The 22,244-nt window shown below is 42.9% G+C and overlaps 1 protein-coding gene across 1 annotated transcript; it reads left to right on the top strand.

Moving 5' to 3' along the window:
• The first annotated feature begins 11,759 nt into the window (after positions 1-11,759).
• rgmd (RGM domain family, member D) lies at positions 11,760-18,966 on the top strand. The gene is made up of 3 exons (XM_042057454.1): positions 11,760-11,962; positions 15,779-16,308; positions 17,235-18,966. The coding sequence occupies exons 1-3, from the start codon at positions 11,869-11,871 to the stop codon at positions 17,943-17,945; spliced, it is 1,335 nt and encodes a 444-aa protein (XP_041913388.1). The 5' UTR covers positions 11,760-11,868; the 3' UTR covers positions 17,946-18,966.
• The last annotated feature ends 3,278 nt before the right edge of the window (positions 18,967-22,244 follow it).

Raw genomic sequence — 22,244 nt, 5'->3', positions numbered from 1 at the left:
GGCCGAGGTCCTGACGGAGCATTCTTCAGCGCTTCTCTCAGCAGCAGCAGCAGCAGCAGCAGCATCGGCGGCGGCAGAGGCAGAGAGCAGCCGCGGGTTTCTAATTGAAAGCCACGGAGATGAATGCACGCCCATGACAGCACAGCGCTGCACACATTTCAAAGGGGCTGCACAATCTGGCAACTTTAAACATGGGAGATAAAAGATACGGGGGGATAGTTTCCCGGTGTTTGGCACCCGCTCAGCCCCAGACTCAAATGATTATGGCTTCAAAAGGCAACGCAGCACTTCTGGGTTGATCTCTTATGCGAGGATTCTGGAGACCAGTAGACATCATGGTGGATTACTGATCCTTGTTATCATGTGCCAAGATGTGCAATTTTGGTATTGTCCCTTCCCACCATGCGCACATGAGTGATGCATTATCATATTCTAAGCTAATTCATCTTCTGCACCCACTGTTTGCTTCTGCTGTAATAAATAAACTAATGCACATGAAAGGCTCATAAACACATAATGAAAAAGTGATGGTGGGTACTGCAATATCTGAGATCCGTATGTTTTGAAAGGTTTACGTTATGAGGTAATTTACTTGAGTAAATGTTTAGCAGACATTTTCTTTGCTCCTCGTCGATCAAAAAAAAAAAGACAGAGAGAGACGGTGAGTAAAAGTGTAGAGTTTTGTCTTTGACTGCAGTCAAAAGATGTTGGAGTTTTGCAGGGGTAGGTTGGTGGTCTCTGTGTGTTCGGCCAGCTTCAGACAGACATTGTTGGGGTAAAGCTCTGAACACAGCTGCAGAGGTTCGAAGGTCTCAAATTCCTCCTTGCACAGTTTCCTGCCCTCAAACCTAAAATCCAGACCGGCCCCTTAATAGCTCCCCACACCCCCACCCCAGATCCCTCCCTCCCTGCCTGAAATCCATGATGTCATCTCTGCGTTTTTCCCCCTGTTTTTCTTATTTTTTTCTCCCCCAGGCTTCCATTGTTTTTAAATATTAACAGGTGGTGCTGGTGGTGGTGGAGGTGGTGGTGGTGGTTGCGGCGATGATGATGATGATGGTGGTGGTGGTGATGCAGGGGAGATTCCTGTCCCCCCTCCTTGCAATCTGGAGCCTTTAACCATCACATCTGCCTTGCCTTTCACTTCCTCCTTGCGTGTTTGTTCATGTGTATTTGTGTTTCTTCTCCCCTCTCCTGTCGGGGAGAGAGGCCAGTGAGTGATCACTTGGGCTTTGATGATACTGGCCCCCTCTCTGGCTTCCCGTACGCATGACCCTTAGTAATTATGCTGAATGGGCTGCCAGCAGACTGCTATTAGTCCCAAATGCAAAAAAAAGGCCAGCAACAACACCACTAATGTGAATACAGAACTCAGAGGCTTTTCTGTTTTCACGCATGTTAACATGACTTTATTTGTTTTCCTGTTCTGTACTTTCCTCTATGCAGTCTTGGATTTGGGTGATGTGCTAATTTCACCAGATGTGTGCACTGTGTTTGTGACAAAAGGAAGCCTTTACATCCTAAATCTTTTTAGAAATGTTATTTATTTGAATAAAAGTGATGTAATATCCTGCTGTTGTCCTAAAACTCGATGAATAAAGATGATATTGGTTTGTGTTTACGTTGGAGGAAGACACCACAGACCCACGTCCACTCCAATGTGTCTTTCTCCAAGCTTGTGTGTATAAGCAGTATAAAACGTAGTGGTGCACCTTAAGTGAGGTGGTTCTCTCTTCCAGACAATCAACCCTGACGGATCCCTCATAGCAGGGGAGTTGGAGAACGGTCCCATCTTCCACTCATTTATCATGGTGATTGGCAGCTCTCCCCATTTCCTGTCTGGGCACAAGACGCCAGCCATCACGGAGCAGCACATCTCAGAGCGTCCAGGGGCCCAGGAGGGGTTCGCTGAGGGTTCCAGGCTGGGTGGAGGGGAAGCTGGGGAGGGCAGGGATGGATGGTGATGCTCCATTTCCCTCCCTGCTCCCAAAGCTTCTCCAGTCATCAGCTTATCACTGGCTAGCCCCCACATCTCAAACCTTCTGACAGATTTTTGGATGTTATTTAATATGATGTGTGAGTGCATGTGTGTGTGTGTGTGTGTGTGTGTGCATGTGTGCGCGCGCCTGTGTGTGTGTTGCTGTGTGTGTTTATGTGTGTGTGTATGTGCCTATTCTCTCTCTGAAAGTGAGAAAAAAAAACTTTTCTTGAAACTTTTCTTTTCTTTTTTTCCGGATCCCTGATGTCCGTGTGGCGCCCACGTCATGCTGAAACTGTCATCACCCCCAGCGACTAACAATGGGCTGTTTGGGTTTGGGAATATTTCTTTCATTATTGCTTTGGAATTATTACAGTCAGTATCAGTGGCATCTGCTCTGTGGTAGTGTGCTTTAGCTATACCTCCCCTATGCAGTCTATATATATTGTTAGACCATAAGACTGAGATTCAGAGACAAAATGCTGACACTGCCTTGGCAGCATATGTTTATATTCATGTAAACATCACACTAAATACTCCAACATGTTGGTGCGCCACTTTCAATACTGTCCTTCAAAAGTGACTTCTTAGGCGGATAGCTAAAGCCCTGAAATTAGACTGCGGACATTATTCGTGGTTATAAAGCACTAGCGGTCAAGCCATTAAGGTGTCTGTCTCACTCTGGAAATGTGCTATGTTGACTCATCACGGTCCTCGCCTTTGCCAATGAGTTAGGTGAGTAGGCGCACAATGAAGAACAGACACCTAATTCTCCTCTTGTCACGCAAAAGGACTTACAGCAAGGCAATTACACCGAGATGGCAAATGGAAAAAAAAATCAAATACATTTTAATTCCTGATGGCTCACATGCACAGGACAATACATTACTACATATACACACAAATATAAAGTTGTAATAACCAAGGCAGCAGGAGCAAAGTGAAAAACAACAGGAGCTGAATTATTAGCTGAAGTTCACTGAAAAATAAAACAGATACCAGACAAAAAGAGAAACTTTTTCGGAGGCTTACTAATGATGTCTCTAATGGACACAGAGTATAGCGCATCAAGACATTATTCTCTATTAATTTGCCGATGAGCTGCTATGGCTTTGCAGAGGTTCTGAAGTTTCATTCTTATTTCTGGCTTCCTCTCCTCACATTTACATTAGCGGGGCTTTGACATAACAGACGAGGTTTGCTTTTGATATTGTGAATCCTTTGTTGAAAGGAGTGTTCAGCATCAAAGTCTGCACTTTCTTTTGCATTTGGCCTTTGATGCCTTTGCCAATTTAGACAGGCAGAAGGGATCACATCATTAGGATTCGGCTTAATGCTATACCTTTAAAGAGATATGGGACATCAGAGATGTAGCTGACTGACAGTGAGCTGATTTAATGATGGTTGCTGCCTCTGCTTCTGTTGATACTGGCCTGTTGTTTGTCTTATTCACATTTTTAGTCTCGGAATTACTTTAGAACAGAGGTAGCATGCTTTAAATTCCTGCAAATTGCATTTACACAGATTGATTGATCTAACTGATGAACTTAAGCGTACAGCAGTACTGAGGTATGGACTTGAATCTCATGACATGTATTCAAGTGTCTGATCCAATTCAAGAGATGAAAGACTCCATACTGCGTAACTTTTTTAGACGGGAGAATATCAACTGTTTGAATGACCTACTGCATCTATAAACAACTGTATACTACTGTCTACACTGCACTATATCTTTTGTCCTGTCTATGCACCACCTACTTTGTATATCACATTGCACTTTTTCTGCTTTTTTGCACTTCTGGTTAGACACAAACTGCATTTTGTTGTCTCAGGTACTTGTACTCTGCACAATGACAATAAAGTTAAATCTATCTAATCTAATCTAATCTGATACGTACTCTGAAAGAAATGCCCAGTTATGACAATACCACAAAATGTGTTTGCCTCCTTCAATTAATCTTAGACCCCCTTCAGAGATCCAGTAAAGCACATACAAGTCTAATAATCTTCATATGAAATAACACTAAGATGATGTATTTCTAATCAAAGGCTTTGTCTAGACTGTACTCTTCCCCTTTCTCTGTACAGTACTGAGACAATGCTGAGGTTTTCCTATGTTGTTCTAGGACAATACCCATGTCTGTAACAATAGCAATGCTGTTCTTGGAGCCTGGTCCCCCCAAACCCAACCCCAGCCCCACACACACCCCCTTCCCCTGGCTCCCATTCTTTAGCCCAAGGTCCGCTCAACACCTGCTGTGCACAGTGAGAGCAGGGAACAACTGGAGACATGTTGTAATTGTGTGTGGGGGTATGCATGTGCGTGAGCTTGTGTGTGTGTGTGTGTGTGTGTGTGTGTGTGTGTGTGTGTGTGTGTGTGTGTGTCTATGTCTGTGTGTGTGCATGAGCTTGTGTGTGTGTGTGTGTGTGTGCGAGTCTGTGTCTGTGTGTGTGTGTGTGTTTGTGTGTGTGTGTGTGTGTGTGTGTGTGTGTGTGTGTGTGTGGTCACACGGCTTTTCTGTGTGTGGGAGACAGATGCACGTCCAGATTGGCACAGCCTCCCCTGGTCCACTTTAACCCTCTCCTCAATGCCACACTCTGTCGCCACAGGGGCTTTGGGTGGACGCATGCCGCCACAGAAAAAGACGTGGAAACAATGTTTGGCGCAGCGAGGCAGAGATTACGCAGCTCTGTTTGGCTTTGGGTCCAGTAGTGGGGCCTAATCCGAAGGTGCCAGGCTACTGCAATTTGGGCCCTTTGCCTTTGGAAACTATGCGCGCCATGCCATGGAATGCCACCCACACTATCAATAGTCTTTTACATGGTCAAATTAATGAACATTTTAATAAGTCCATACATTTATGTGTAATATGTTTTGTCTGCATTGTGTGTGTGTGTCTCTGTGTGTGAGTGTGTGTGTGTATGGTTGTGTGTGTGCATGTATGTGTGTGCATGTGTTTCATGGAATCAAATTAGTGGGAAAGAGAGTATGTGTGTTCTAGAAAGAAATAATGGTGTGTGTGTGTGTGTGTGTGTGTGTGTGTTTGTGTGTGTGTGCGCGGGTGAGAGAGAGAAAGAGAGAGAGAAAGAGAGTGCTAGGGCATGAGAGAGGATTACTAGTTGAAATAGCAATGGATCAACTTAAAAACAACATTGACTTGATTTTTAAATCACCACCATTGGAATGAATGAGTATTGCAGCTGTCTGTTTGAACAGCTGTCCATTTGCGAAAGCCCCAGCACTCCCTCACACACGCACACATACACACGGCACCCAACACAAAGAATGAAGATACTGACATTGTTTTGTATTTTTATTGTTTATTGTTTATCTTGGGAAGCACTTTATAAACAATGAATATGTTATGATGTAGCTGAAGAAAAGCAAAACAAATGTGCCACAAAATGACCCAATGGGCCTTTGAAAATATCCCAATGTCCCTTGATAGGCTATTTGACTCTTAAGTATAATAGGCTTTTTATATACAGAATGGAACAGAAATAACCTCATCATTTTTCTGATACACATTTTTTGTAATGTAATATGGCTAACTTTCTTTCTCAAGGTTTGAGCGAGGTGTGTAGAGATGTCACCTGTGAAGACCACAGGGAGAGGAATTCTCTTCCCCCTCTCAAATTAGAACCACATGAGCCATACAGTAGATGTATGGCAACTAATGGCATTTTACCAGCACCATTCAATTTGAATCAATTATCTCCTTGTGTTACTTCAATGTTATTAATAAGCTTTAAAGAAAAAAATGTTGTCCAAGCCTAAAACCAGGGAAGGTTTGGATTGGCTTTAGTCAAAAATTTAGTTGGCCGGTGTATCAAGATGATGATACTGTTCCAAGTGCTGACAATTCATGCCTCTTATGCACATGTCTTTGAAGGCTTTTCTTCCAAGCACACTCCAAACATTGGAGCTATCCTTCAGTCAGACACTCATATTTTACGACTCCCTCTGGCAAGAACTTTGAATGCACACACTTATGTCTTGTGGGGTGGGGATGGGGGACAAGGGTTATGGGGTGGCGGCATAAGGGTGGGAGCTGGGTAAGAGGGGGTGGGTTTGTGGGGTGTGGGGTGTCAAGAGAGGCAGAGATGAGGGACCCTTAAGTCCATAATGCCAGACAGAGCTTTCATTCATTTTCCACTGTGTTACATGGGCTCATTTCTGCCCATTGCCTGGACCTCTGCAACACTGCGTCTGCCTGTCTCTGTGGAAAAGAATATGGGCTTCAGTCCAACGGCGACACATGTTGTCAAACCAATGAGTGTCGATGAATGTGAATAAGGGTGTGTGAGACATGTTTGCAAGCATGCATGTGAGCATGCTTTACTCCCTCTGTCTATCTATCTCTCTCTCGACCACACACACACACACGCACACACGCACACACACACACACCCACAAACACACACACACACACACACACCACACACACACACTTTTTTTCAATATTTCTTTGTAATTGCCCTGCCCAGTTATATTGGAATTAGGCAGCATTGCTAATCAAAGTGCCGATTCTTTAAAAAGACAGCTGTTGTCAAGTGGCTTAGTTCTCAGCCATCTCTGTGTGTGAGGAGCAGCTGAGGTGGTAGTTGCCCGGTAGAAGCTGCCAGGGTGCGGGGTCTAGAGGTCTGTGCCTGTTCCGAGTCCGCACTGCATACACCACACTCACAAAACAAGGTAAGTTTGCTTTGTGTACTTCTGTAACTTCAGAGACATCTCTCATTCGACATTGCTAAGGGTTTGCTTAATGCAGTTCTATCAGGCTTTGTGTGATTTTGTCAGGATTTGAGATGTTGCCATTTTAATCTGTTTGTAAACGAATGACTGCCTCAGTACTTAGAATGATTAGGGCTTTTCTATTCTTCTACCTAATCCTGCATTAAAAAAACATTATTATACCACAGTGTATATAATGAACTAAAATATTTTAGCTTCAGATCTCTCTATAAAATACTGAAGGCCTTGGGTGAGTGCCTGCCTCAGGTGCAAGCATGGTGAGATAGTTCATCCATGGCTTCACTGATGACCATACTGCATGTCCCCTAAGTCTGACTTGTGGCGGTGCATAGCCCACTTGTGTAAACATGGCTGAGTAGTGTTGAGAAAGCTGAATTTATACTCTGGGTTCATGACCCAAATACCAGCTGACTCTAAAACAGATCGGGACCTAGGCTGAGCCAGCTCCGGACCAGAGGATGATTCAGGAAGGGGGGGTTATTGCTTGTAAATCTATTCTCAGTCTTGGGCTATTATTTTCTGCAGATCAAATAAAGCGTGAGTTCACTGAAATTTATAGGACCCAAAGAACAACATGAAACCTGAGTAGCGAGTGCCTCTGAGTGTCCTGGTCAACTTGAGCGGGGCCATTTTCCCCTATATTATGCCATTTACTGTTTAAATTAATCGTACAACTACTGCACAGTTTAACTGAACAAAACTCGCATTCAATATATAAATCCCTCCCTGTCTTATGACGTACATGAACAAAGGTCTGTATGTTCTTCATTTTGTCTGATGCCATCATACACATGAAATCATGTGGCCATGTGGAGGCATCGTATTCCCAAGAGGGTAGCCAGTGCAATACCATTTGTGAAGCCATATAAAAGATACCCTTGCAAGTGAAACAGCAACATTTCGTTAAAGTAACATCCACCTCTAGCTGGGTAAAATTGGAATTTAGTTTTGTCACTGAATAATAACATCTTTATAAAGTGGTAATTGTGTGTGTGTGTGTGTGTGTGTGTGTGTGTGTGTGTGTGTGTGTGTGTGAAACATTGTGAGTGTGTGTGTGTGTGTGTGTGTGTGCGTGTGTGAAACATTGTGAGTGTGTGTGTGTGTGTCTGTGTAGGAGAGGGAAAGGGGAGACTGTATGGAATCCATCTTACATCCTTCCTGTTCTGCTGTCCTGGAGAGAACACATTTAGATCTAGCTCGGCAACAACATATAGTTGCATATCGGAATATTAAAATATGTGCAAATCCCTGCACAGATTCCCCTGCTGGGAATAGCAAGTGTAGCGCAGAGATGGTTATTTGAGAAACAAATCTAAGCCATCCAAGCCGATGCTGAGCTAACTCACAGTCCATTGAGCTAAGCATTAGACAGGTAATTTTACTAAGCTTGTGATTCCATCTAACTTGCATTACAAATAAAAACACCAAAAGGCTTAAGTCTTCTAATACACAGAATAGTGATCAAGGGTGTATTTCCCTATACATTGGAAACCCAGTCAGTGTGGTGTCAAAATGTGTTAGACGTAGGCCTAGTTATTTTTAGGTAGAAGAGCGACATCATATTACTTTAAAAACAGTTTAGTTTTCACTGCAGTTATAATCTGGAAATCTTCAATCTACAGTGTAGAGGAGGATTGGCCGAGTGGATTTTCTGTGGGTAGTGATTTAGGTGATGACAACGAGGCAGCACTGCCATTGGAAATCCAGCTCCAACAACATGGCCAGAGTTGAAGAGGCTGGCAGAGATGTTGAAAATTAGTCAATTTGGCAAAAACTACATGTGGATGAAGTTACAACAACCTGAATGAAGACCTTTATTAATGGGAAAGACATGTTATGGCTCCTCACCCTGTTGAGTTTGTTTAACCAACTGGCTCTGCAGCCTGGCGTTGCCAGTTTTAATCTTGCAAGCTTGTTTTAAGCAAGGAGCTTATACAATGGCTCTCAACATAATTTTGACTGTCAGTGCACAGTGGTGACACCCCTAACCCAAACAGCATCCAGTGAGGATTTTCCAGACTCCGGTGTTGAGAAAAATGTGTGGGAGGGCACTGCCAGGCTGGAATGAATAGGCCTATCACATTACTTCTACTAGGTTTATTATCACACAAAATAAATCAGCCTAATTAAAAGGTAACGAGAATAATCATGAGATCTGAACCTCCTCCTTTCAAAGCTTTCAGTCTTCATATCACTTGTTGAGACTTACGAGATCATAGACTCCTTCAATGTGCCCCATGAGGTGCCAGTTCAAGCTGGTCCCTTGAGGCAGATAGTATCAGAGTGACTGACACCTCTGTGACTGCTATCTGCTCTGTGGCATCAGCCATGGTATTGGTTTAAGCGTCCCACTGGCCTGCCAAGCCAATGATCCATCCCATCTTACAATATGATCAAATCAGTGATGAAATCTATACATGCAATACCAAAAAAGACATCTGGCCTTATTCCAAAGTAACACTAATGATGTAAATCCAGTGCGATGAAAGAACAAATCATGCAGATTAATCTAACAGCTCACCACATACAAGTAGCCCAGTATAAAAGAACATGGTAAAATGAGAACTTTGTCTTCAATTTAAATCAGATTAAGTCAACCTAATACAATTATATACAAAAAACAGCCGGATGAAAGTAATTGTTTGGTATCAGCAGCAGCATAGATATGACAGACCTGGCCTAGGTGGGCCAGATGATTTCTGGTTTCCTCCAGACCGCAATGAGATGGGTCTAACAACAAAAACAAGCAGGCTGGAGCAAAGCTGGGCCCGTAGTGTGAGGATTTTAATGAGGAACATATGGAGCTGCCCAGACACACAGTCAGGGGAAACTCAATCCCTCTCACTTTCTTCCCTCCCACCTGTCTATCCTTCAGTCCAACAGTCCATCTCTCTCTCTCTCTCTCGCTCTTTCTTCCATTCTTTTCCTCTCACACACTAGAACTACATTGTTTAGGTTTTTGTTGTTTATCTTTTTCACAACTGATTAGAAGTTCACAGTCTTAGCAGATTTTCATCTCCTGTTTGGGAATGATGCTCCATGTTCACTGTTTCAAGTAACATATGAAAGCGTTTTTTCCCTTTTTCTTTCTTTCTTTCTTTCTTTCTTTCTTTCTCTGCTTTCTGTTTATCTTTAACACTTTGTACAAAACGTTCCCTCCCCTCTGATCTCTTTTCTCTCTCCTCTGTCTCCCTTAGTATATTTTTTTTCATTCGCTCGCCTCTCCAACTCACAAAACGAGACCAGCCGTTCCTTCTCACTGGCCTGGCATTCAGATCTGCTATGAGTTGGATGGCTAATTTTACCAGACTGACCTCATTCTTCTATTGTATTAGAACAAATGATCCAGTGTCAGTAGAAATACTCTGGCTTCCTCTTTTACCCGTTTCATCCCAGTAATTTACTTACCCAGCCCCCCCACCCCACCCCACCCCTTCGCACAGCTTGTCCGGGGAGGCAGAACATGTATATTTGCTGGGTCATGAAATGGAATATGCTCAAAAAAAGCATGAGAAGAAAGGCTTCTTTCTCCAGCCATCAGACCAAACAAAACATCTATAGTGATATTCCATATAAAGAATTCTCCCATGCACCCATCCGTCCATCCATCCATGCATGCCCGCATCCCTTGCCCACCTGAATGAACAACATGTTTGCTTCAGTGAACCATGCACATGAATAATGTTTCTCTCTCTCTTCTTTTGGTCCTGCCAACACCTTTATAGAAGTTGGAGATTAATTACTCTTCCATTTACTGACAAAAGTCATTGCTGGCAGGATAATTAGAAATGCTAACAGTATGAATGAATGCATTGAAACCTACTGAGAGAGTAAGTCAGCTGTGTAATTAAAACTATTGACACCAGGTTGTACTTTATTATTCATGGCTACTGAATGGGCAAGACAAAACTGGACATTTTTTTCTACTAGGTTATGTAATACATCTGAAAAGGTTTTTTTTTTAATCATGCAGTGCATTAACATCATCACAGGTTTCTAATCATTTTGTTTGTTTCAAAGGTAACATGCTATTTCCCACGGGTCCAGAAAAACACAGTGGTGAAAGGTAAGATAATTAAATCTTGCAGATAATTTCCTCTCAAAGGTGCCAATAGTTAAGCGTCTTATGATATTTTAACATTTGTGCTGAATTCAGATGTATTCTTAGATAGAGAGGGAGTCAAACCCCAAAATTAGCTGAACAAACACCAGAGCATTGGACCCAAGGGGGTGATTCTGACAGAGTTAGCCCCATGTGAAGCCTTAGGCTGAAGCCTCAGCCTGAAGAACAGGCATAATCTTGCCTAAATCCTGCTCACTCTGAAGTGAAAAGTATAAACTTTCAAATTGATTGGGCATGTTCCAATTCAAAATGTAGGCCAGTACTTTTTCTTTTTGTGTTGTATAAATAAAAGTAATCACTTCACTTGAGTGAGCTAGCCTAAATAAAAGAAATGGGAAATGCAAACAGTAGCCTCTAAATTGTATCTTCCAGTAGGCCTACATTATTCAGTTATGGAAGCATGGAAAATCAGTGATTGAGCTGCATGTAAAGGTCAAGGCATTAATTTTGTTACATAGGCTATTTAGACTATTCCGTGCAATTGATTCCAATTGTTTTGTTGTTGTTGTTCCTGTTGTTGTTGTTGTTACCCAAAAGTAAGAATGCTAAATAATGTAAATAATAGCCTACCTACGCTATGACATGCTTTGTCATATGTTATAATATATATGTTTTATGTTTCAGGTGTTTTTGTTGTGTTTGTTTGACATGAATACTCAGAAATATTGCAGATGTAGGTTACAGCCATTTTTCTTTCATATTATAGAGTAGGCTACTTACTGTTTCGATTTTTGTTTCATTGTATGAGCAAACAATTATCTCGATGTAGTTTGAGCTGTCTGATTATATAAAAAAAAAGTTACCCTAAATGACAACTACAAAAACTGATTCATTGCTCAGAGAACTAATTTGAAGGCTGGTTTACTTCAGACTCCTCCCATGCAAGGGAGCACATAGTAGTCCTCTCTGAATGACAATGCCAGAAGCAGGGATGAAAAATTTAGTCTGGTTTCCCGCAGCTTCAACGCCGATGAGCAGCAGTCGAAGAACTTCAATCTAACTGAATGGATTGGCATGGGGGAAAGCGGATCTCACAACTTGGCTAAGCGGAAGCTTTGGAACTGGATTTCTCTAATGATGGTTTTACTGTCTTTGCTTTTCCGACCAGGTAAATAATGTCATCAGTCAATTTACCCGCTTGCATAGGAAACAAATGTCCCGCACCCTGAAGTCATGGAACTTCGGGTTAGCTACGGCCCGCAGCGTGTTAGCGACTCGAGCTTGTTCCGTCAAGTGTTGTTTCTATCGTGAGCTAACGTTGAGGTCAAGCAACTGACAGTGATGTTGACAAGCACATCATGATCTGGATAAGGGGAAAAAATACCTATCTTTTCCTCTAACCATCTGTTTATCGTACACTCGTTCTCCTCCCAGGCTTCTGATGCATAGTCTGCTTTCTATCTGAACTGTTAGCAAGCTAACGAATCTGCTGTAGTTCGGTACCTTGGCTGTATTCTACACCTGGTCACGAGCTAGCTAGCAGAGTTAGCGACATTTGCAAAGCTAGCGAGTGGTAGCCAGCTAATACCTAGCTTGCCAGCTAAGTTTTTATTGAATGTTATTTACGACATATTCATTTAAAAGTTGTTGCCGTGCCATGTAACAATGGTTTACATGGTGTACTGACAAGACGGCCCAATTAGCGCTCACAATGTTGCACTGTTGATGAAATTAACGTTAACTAAGTTACCTGGCTAACTTAGTATGCTAATGTAAACTTTTCCCCTTGTTTTTCCTGATACTTTGTTAGCTCGTTTACAAGTTACAACCAAGAGTTATGACTAATGTAACGTGAAGAAATGTGGGATAACATGTGAACTACCTTTAATTAATACCATTATTTATTTGTTATCACGTGAACTAACTTTGACCAACTCTCTTGTATTGAAACATTAATTTGTAAGCTGTGCTATTGTTCTCTACGGAATGGACGTAGTTGTCTAGCTCTAACGTTATCTCAAACGTTAATGTCGCGGCCAGATCCAAACGCCCCGAGTCTGAATTTCGAGACAAATTCCCAGTATTCCCTGATAATTAATTGGGTCTAGCCCTAAACAAGTTTACTCGAAATTAATCAACTACCAGTGTTTCTATTCAGTTTTTGTGTGCGCCCTCTTCAATTTGGACACTATACAATAAAGTTAGCTGAGGTGAAAAACTTTTATAGGTTGTAGCCTAGCCTATAACGGTTACCTGGTTGGTTATCAGACAGACAGAAAGTCAGTAAGTTGTGGGTGTTTCCATAATATCTGAAAGACATTTACAGCCGTTTCACCGTTCTTTTACTGTTGCACACAAGACAAATGTGCATGACTTAATGATGTTTTCATTGAAATAAGTGTTCTTCTGCCTGACAGTAGAGGGCAATAAAATACTCTTACCACTACTATTACTGTAAAGCTTACCATATTGATTCCTGATGCATATCTCTGGTATGTAAATTCAAATGTCCCATCTGTAGATGCAAAAAGAGATTTGATAAAGTATCGCCCCTTATTTATAACCTACAATATTTTCAGTACAAATGTGTATAGATGTAGATATGCATTGGCATGATCTGGTGCCTATGGGTTTTAGTTTACAAGCAGGACAGCCCATGATTAGCCTCACATAAACGGTTCTGGCATGTGTGGAGTCAGGGGTCCACTACTAGCATGCTGTGAGAGCCTCCAGTGGTTGAGGCCGGACTACACTACAGCTATAACTCTGCTAAAATACAACAAAGTTTAATTAAATAGGTTCAGTCTAGTCATTTACTCATGAATACAAAAAGTGTGGAAGTGACTGGTGGAATAGACTAGTCTGAGAGTTGCCCTAGGTAGGAAGATTTAGCGATGCGATGTCTATTCAATTCCTTGTTTGCCTTGGGATTTTATCATGCATCCTAAACCCTCAAATAACCATATCAGTCTTTGCCATACAAATCAATTTTGATTGATATCTGTTCCTGTCTCTGCACGAAGGCGTTGAAAAGCAAATTACTTCCAACACCACTGCTTAAACATGTAGTTGGATTAAAAAATAGGCGTCTTTTCAATACAAAACTCTCCATGTTCACCAGTGTAAACCATGCTTGAGATTTATCACATTTGTACGTGTGTACGGAAAATCCTGCTTGTCGCTAGGCTTCTGTTTCACAGCCATTTGAAAACTACAATGAGTCTTTAGAAGGCTGTGCAAATAAGGATGACCAAAAGTGGAAAATGTTGTTTATAATTGCATTTTCTTTTATGATTTGTAGTCAGTTGTTTCAACCATAGAGCCTCAGCAGTGCTTGACTGAGCACCTGTTGTAGAAGAAGTAAACTTCAAGATGTAAAAGTGTTGTTCTCTCTTCTTGTTGGCCCATGTCAAACTAAGTTGTCTTTACAATAAAGTGTATTGCAGTCATACACTCGAGACCTTCTGTGATGTTCAGTACACATCTCTCATTTTAATGTTACTGCATTGGTTTGTTACTTTTTATTTGACATTTTGTCTTAGGTCTCAGTCAGCTGTTTAATGTAAATCTGTTAACTCTCTGTGGAGAATAGTTTGACCTTGCTGACCTGCAGCGTTTAGCCAGAGTGTTAAAACTGCACTGATGGAGTAGGGGGGTGGGTGGGGGTGCAGCAGTGGCGCTCGCTGTGGCGCAAGCAGGCTACAGCGCCCGTACCATATACGGGTCCGAGTGCCCACGGGGACCCAGGTTTGAATCCGACCTGAGGTCATTTCCTGATCCCTGTCCAAATAAAAGGTAAAAAAGCACCCCCCCCCCCCCCCAAAAAAAAAATCACTGCACTGATATAGGCTATATTTTCATATTTCTGATTTTACCATGGATACCTGCTTCTTAAACCGAACTAACCTCTCGCATAGTAGGCCACATTTTAAACCCATGAAATTGGCATACATGACATGACATCAGCACAGCCCTACTAAATGGCATCTTGGGTAATATTTAGAAGCTTAAAAGGTTGAATCAGTTATATTGTTTTTGACGAGAGGATGACTTCATTGCCTGCTTTGCAGTGTTTGTTAAAAAAAACGCATATTTAAAATGCTCCAGAAAATCAAATTTAGGAAGCAAAGTTGGTGGTTCATTGAAAAGTTAAACCACTGCCAACTCTTCCCACTGCTACCAAGTAAACATGCAGCTCTGGAGGGAAGAGAGAAACCACAGTATTGATGAAAATGTGTTGACTTTTATTTTAGCACGGCCACATGCCTGGAAGCAACATTTCATTAATCAGAATTAGAATTTCAACATGTCTACTAGCATCCGTGGATTCTGGCCTTTGGACAATGTGTCCAGGCTCACCATGGAACTTCAGAGAAAAATATTTTTACTTGTAGCCCACTTTAACCAGAAGCTCCATGTGCATTTCCTGTTTCTCAGACCTTCATTTTCTATCAATATTGAGAGAAGAATAAGACTTCATCGTTTTAGCCTTTTAAACCAAGGGATATTCCAAACAACTTTCAGCTAAGAAAGCTATCTTGAAAGGTTGTCCATAACATTTACCACTGCCAAATGAAATTATTTCTTAGTTGTGTTTTTTTTTTTTTTTTTTTTTTTGTAATGGAGATATTGGTGCAACTGCAGTTTACAATGCAAAATAAGGTTCAGTACTGTATGTAAACACATAGGCTATAATTTTCACATTGAAAGCCTTCATCATTTGCATTTTCACATCCTGCTGTTCAGTGAGGGGAATTCTGTGCAACTACAGAATTCAAACAAAGTCAAATAAAAGCAAACTTGATAATTTGAGCTTCATTCTTGCCTTAAATGTATGGATGTTGTGATGACAAATGTATAACATCTGTCCACTCTCTCTCCCTTCATCTTTCTCTCTCTCTCTCTCTCTCTCTCTCTCTCTCTCTCTCTCTCTCTCTCTCTCTCTCTCTCTCTCTCTCTCTCTCTCTCTCTCTCTCTCCATCAGCATGTTGCCAGCAGTGTCGGATCCAGCGCTGCAACTCTGAGTATGTGGCCTCTACATCGCCATCCGGTGGCCTGCCTGACGAGGGCGGTGCGTCGCCTGACACCGTGGACTACTGCACGGCGCTGCGCGCCTACAACCTTTGCACGCGGCGGACGTCGCGCGGCTGCCACGGCGACCTCACGTACCACGCCGCCCTGCTGAGCATCCGCGAGCTCTTCTCGCAGCACAACTGCTCGAGCGACGGGCCCACTTCGCCGGCCAAAGCTCCCAGCACTTCACGGCCGCACGCCTCGCAGCTCTGCGACTATGAGAGCCGCGCGCTGGCCCAGGGCGCGGGCGGCGCCAACGGGCAGCACAAGAAGTACGCCCACTGCGGCTTGTTCGGCGACCCGCACCTGCGCACCTTCCGCGACGAGTTCCAGACCTGCAAGGTGGAGGGCGCCTGGCCGCTTATCGACAACCGCTACCTGTCCGTACAGGTGACAAACGTGCCAGTGGTGCAGGGCTCCAGCGCCACGGCAACCAGCAAGGTGAGCGCGATGCCTCCTGCTGTCCAATGACACATGCTTGGCTTGTTTCCACTAACACCTATCCTGTTGTTTTACACCGAGCAAACTGCTTACATCCACTCAGGGGCAGCGTTCCATTATGTTGTCAACCTTAACATGCTGCTTTAAAATGCATAGTGTATCTTGGTCACTCTAGACTTGACAATAAGAGGAAGATAATTGGTATGCACATACAATCCTCTTGTTAACATGGTCCTAATCACTGATTGTGTGTTGGCCTCAAGGTGATGTGAAATGTGTTGTTTTTATTTATTTATTTATTTATTTATTTATTTTTTTTATCTTTGTTGACCGGTTGATAAATGGGATTTCCCCACGTGAGTGCATCTGGCCTGTGCTCTTCTTGATGGACTACAGTGTGGTATGTTTGCCAGAGTGTCTTTCTCTGACCCCTGGCCATCCATCAGTATGTCCACAAGCACTGGTTTCAGTGTCGGAACTGAAATGGATGGTCTGTTGCAGATCTAGTGAACCCATGGACACATCTGGGGAAAATAAGCTTTGATATGAACAGCCTTCAGGTCTTGGCCTAGTTTTGAATGCTAGTTTTGTGCAACTGTTCCACAAGGTTCATGGAAAAGCACCTGGGAATGTATTGTGAAGTTTCAGATAAATCACATGAGATTTTATATTAATCTGAGTTTTCTTTGCCATCACGTAGTGTCAGTTTCAGTGTGGTTTGTTAATGCATAAGGGAAATAGAAAATGTGTTCACCATATTCCCCAGTGCATTTCAGTTGTGTGTTATTCTTTGACCTCTTCCTGGATATATGTTTTTTATTTTATTTTTTTGTCTCAGGACGGAATAGCAGTGTTCTGTCTGACCTTTGATTATGTCTGTGTCATGAAAAGAGCATTTTGAATCCTCTCTTCCTCTTTCCCCTCAGATAACGGTGATATTTAAGGCGTACCATGGTTGTACGGAGCAGAAGGTCTACCAGGCCACAACAGAGGACCTTCCCTCAGCCTTCCAGGACGGCACACGTGGCAGTGGCCGGCCTGCCGGTGGCGAGTCGGGCAGCTTGTGGATCTCTGAGCACAACGGCGGCCCCGGGGGGCGTCAGGTTCGGCTGCAGGCGCGCCACATCGGCACGTCCATCATCGTGCGGCGCGTTGGCCGCTACCTGACCTTCGCCATCCGCATGCCCGAGGACACCCTGGGGCCGGCCGAGGAGAGCGGCGGCCTGCAGCTGTGTCTCCACGGCTGCCCGCGCAACGAGCTCATCCAGGAGCACACGCTCCACCGCCAGCAGGGGCCGCCCAAGGGCCTGCCGCTGCCGCCCCAGCAGGCCTACAGTGTGGAGCGCGCCACCACCAAGTGTCGCGAGACGCTGCAGGTGGAGGACGTCTACTTCCAGTCGTGTGTCTTCGACCTGCTCACCACCGGCGACCCCGAGTTCTCCATGGCCGCCTTCGGCGCACTGGAGGACCTCAAGGCGCTGCCGCCCAGCAGACTGAAGCAGAACCCTCCCAGGACGCTCGACGACGCGGCCAGCACCGGCAGCTCGGGTGCGCTGGGCTTGGCCACGGCCACCCAGGCCTCCACACACACCCTCCTCCTCCTACTGACTCTGTTGGCAGCGTTGCTGCACATGTGAAATGGACCAGGGAGGGTGAAAGGAGGAGGAGGACAAGATGACGGCTTGAGGATGGAATGCTTTGATAGAGTGGACGGCTCCGCTTTGGACCGGGACTCCCGTGCTGGGTTTAACCTTCACGTGGATTCCTCTGTGAGCTGCAGCAGCAGCTGCCATCTGGGAGGAGAGCTTGGGAAAGCATTACAATTCCTAAAGTTGGAGTGCATGGACTGTTTTCATTGCTACCATCTGCCAACTTCCTGTGTGACTTGTATACACTTAGAAAAAACAAAACAAACAAAACAAAGCAAAACACTAGCCTGAATGTGAATATGTAATTGCTTCATGGGTTCCTGGGATTGTTAAGGCAGCTATTCGGCTATGCTTAACACACAAAGAAGTGTGTTGTTGATTTGATTTGAGGTCAATATGGACAGTTGGCAGAATTGAAACACAAACGGTACACTTCACTATATTACCCTTCACCCCACAACTGTGGTACAGGCAAATAATCACACTATACTTCAGATTGTTATTCTCTTCCATTATTGTCCCTAGTACATTTCTAGACCTGTGTGCAATAGTACAGAGTCGGTTGTTTTTTGGAAGATTGTAAGGCACTTACTGGTACACATTCTGAGCCCCATAAGTAAATAAATGGCATATTTGTTGTGAATATTTTCGATAGGATCCAACAACTGTTAGGAAATGCTACCTATAATCAGGCGCTCTGAGGTTGGTGATACTGAAGTATGGAGATCTTTCATGTTTACCACAGATGGAAAAAAAACACACTCCCTTTTCAAGCTGCGCTACTTCCTTCATTGTTTTAAGGTAAAGAAAACAAATTCTTTATATAAATAATATATTGAAAGAGTGTATATATGTGTTTATAATGTGTACATTTGTCTGTGTATAGATGATTTAACTGTGATGTGTCTTACATACAATGTGATCTAGTGCTTTTTTAAAAATCCATATTATAAGTGAACTAATATGTTTTACATTGTAATCCCTTCCATATTAAAGTGTTGGGCACACAGTGTCTTTAAGTCTATTTTCTTTACACCAAAGTGTGGAAAATGTATATAAAGAAATATATTTACACCTAATAGACACACACCTCGGCTCTAATATATACACTTGTAAAGATGATCAAAAGAATTTCATTCAAATGAATGGAATGTGTCCAGCTGTTGTATGTACTGCCAGTCTGCCACAGCTGCATAGGTGAAACAATTTGACTCTACAGTCGGTTTAGGAGCAGTCGGATACGTCTAAACACTGTCATGCTACTACTGATGTTTAACTGTGTCTGATCTTGACCTTTCATAAGTGGGAGCTTCTCTGCCTCCTACATGGGACCCAGTGGTCCCTGAGGAAACCCCAGTCGAATGTCTTAATGTTTAGGCAGTGAGTGGAACATGCCCCTGTCCATCCTGCTACATCAGATCTATTGGGATCGCCTGCCGCGCCTCTATTCTTTTCATGGGCCACTGTGGGCATCAAGCACACGCAGTGCATGACAACGCGGTCATTAATGAGCTGGTGGTTCTCAGATGGCCCCGAAATAGGACACTTGTGGGCAAGTAGTCAGCACGCTGAAAGGTGTACGTGTGTGTGTAAATGGAACTGTGACTGAGGAGGCGCTGTTATAGCAGCAGACCCAACCCTTGCTTACTAAGTGCTTACATGGAGGCACATCACTTGTTTACTTCTAAAGTTTGTTCGTTTTGGATCATTTGTAATTCTCAGAGGTATAATTTTGCTTTGTATTCTGTGTCATAGGAATTTCTTTTTCTAATATATTTGCTACCGATGGGGTAAAGTGGCCTACTGTGTGGTGTATACGTATCTGGCTTGTCTCGTCATGATCAGTACAGATGGCATTCACCAATGAACCTCTACTGCCCTCCATTAAAGTAGCTGAGAATGACATGAAGAATGACATTCTGACCAGCAGGAGGCAGTATGATGTCTAAAGGACTAAAGGGCAGTGCAACTGAAGATGGAAACCGAACATAACTTCCACCACAACCAAACCAGTTGGCCGTTACACAGGCCAATAACATGGGCTATTTTAGCCAATATATCATTGAAATATGTTAATCATCAAACTCTAGGGACGTATGAAGATAATATAAAAACCTATATAGCAAACACAACATGTACACCATTGTAATGGCTTATAAGTTTGGTGCATTAGTCAGCAACAATATGTTCTGATGACCCTGTCACTGGTGCACCACAGCACTTTCGTATCAGGAGAAAAACTTAATTGTCAATGAGTGTCTATCTTTGCCTCCTCTCATAAACAAGGACAATTATTTTGCTAATGATTCTAAGGGGCCCTCTTGAATGATTGATATTCACTAAGGAGGAATTAATTTAATATTAATAGAGCATTAGGCAAGATAAATCAGCTGTACAGACGCTGCCCTCTCCTTGATGGCTAATAGCTAGATTGATGGCTGTCGTCATGCATGTCCTTGATCCCTCCAATCTACTTAATGCTTTTAAAAAAAAAAACACCCCAAAATTCATCTGTCCATTACTAATTCATAAATGTTTTGAATTACTTCTATTTTCCATATTAGAGTCAGCAAAGCTAAATCTTATTCATCTTTAGCCTGGCTTATCTAAATAACTGAAAGTACACTGAGGATAAACACAAACAAACAAGCAAGCAATCTGTCATACAAGTGATTCCAAAACTTTTCCTGGCAAGACCTCTTGACAAAAAACAAATAAACAATAATAACAATAACAATAAACAAAACATAGCAAGGTAAATAACCTGACCGATGCCTTGATGGAGATTAACTGGATATACCCTCTGGTTTCTCAGACGAATACAGAAAACTGTGTGTTGGTTCACTTCACCATGCAGTACTGGGTTCACACTGGAGGAGTTGTTGAGGGACGAGCAGGACTAAGTGGACAAACCCCACTGCAGTGATGGGAGCACAGCCATGCACAGTCATGTTCTGCCGTCGGAGTGAGACATAAAACCGAGGTCCCAAATCTCTGTGGCTGTAAACAGACCACCAGGCACTTGTGTAAAGACTCGTAAGAAAGGTGCTCAGTACAGCTTATTTTAATTCAAGACCCCTTTTAATGGTCCCTAACACAGCCACTAACCAGTCTAATTATCCACTGTCTCACCTCTATAACAAATACAGACAACCTGTGCTGGGTGTAGTGGTGCAGGAAGAGCATCATCATCTTTGTAGTTTAAAACCCTGGTGGTGCTGGTGAGGTGAGTCACCATGTTATATTATGTAAAGGCTTTAGCTGATAGAAAATAATCTGGTTTCATTCATTCATTCATTCATTCATTCATTCAAATTCATTTGTTTACTTGCTGGTTATATAGGACATGACTACATGACTATTTTATATACACATAATAAACTTTGTCTAAAGCTAAAATGCTAATCAAATGCTCTAATATTTTTATTTGAAAGTTTTCCCATATTCTTTGCTTTGTAGCCTCCGCTGTGTCTGTTGGCTCCTGATTCATACATTACACACGCATGGACAGATGGCAGATCTGTGCTTAAATTTGGCTGATGTTGCACTTTCATAAAATGATAATTCAACATGCTCACACAGACTGCATCAAGTCCTGTCACCACTGCATCAAAATGAATAGACTTACTCGATTCTGCCCAAAATAGGAATTACATGTTTGGATAGACTAGTAGTCCTACTCCTCCAGGAGAATCCCTTAAATATGTAATGCAATGATTTGTTTAAAAGGAGATACCTGGTGCATAACCAGAGGCGTGTGTGAGCTCCCAGCAGATTCTACCTGTGACGCCTACCGTCTGAGCACTGTATTTATACCTGATAAACTCACAGTAAAATGAATGGCTACTTGCCCCCAATTAAGTGACATTCCTTGGTGGATTTACTGAGCTCATCTTCTGGCATTATCAGACAAAATGATATCAGGACAGGACACTTCCTACTGAAATACCGCAGGAGGAGAGGGGGGTTGCTGAGGACACCTGCCTGACCGAGTGTATAAATTTGTTAATGGGACGATGTCACTAAACTTTTTTACAAATGGCTCTCCCACACCCTGAAGCTCCGTGAAAGAAAAAAAAAAAACCTTGTGCGGATATTAGGCATCTACATCATAAATCTTGGAAAGTTACAATAATTTGCAATTCACTCCCTCATCAAAGGCAATATTACCCTAATTTATTATCATCCAGCGTGCAGGGCGCTCTGAGGCTGTGCAGATAAGAGTTTATCAGGAGGCGGATTGATTTTCATTAACTGATTGTAATAAAGATGAACTGCCGGGCTTGC

The sequence above is a fragment of the Alosa sapidissima genome, chromosome 12 (genome assembly GCF_018492685.1).
Source record: "Alosa sapidissima isolate fAloSap1 chromosome 12, fAloSap1.pri, whole genome shotgun sequence".
In the NCBI taxonomy this organism is placed as follows: domain Eukaryota; kingdom Metazoa; phylum Chordata; class Actinopteri; order Clupeiformes; family Clupeidae; genus Alosa; species Alosa sapidissima.
Note: the sequence above shows the minus strand (reverse complement) of the source record. Positions and strands in the feature narration are given on the sequence as shown.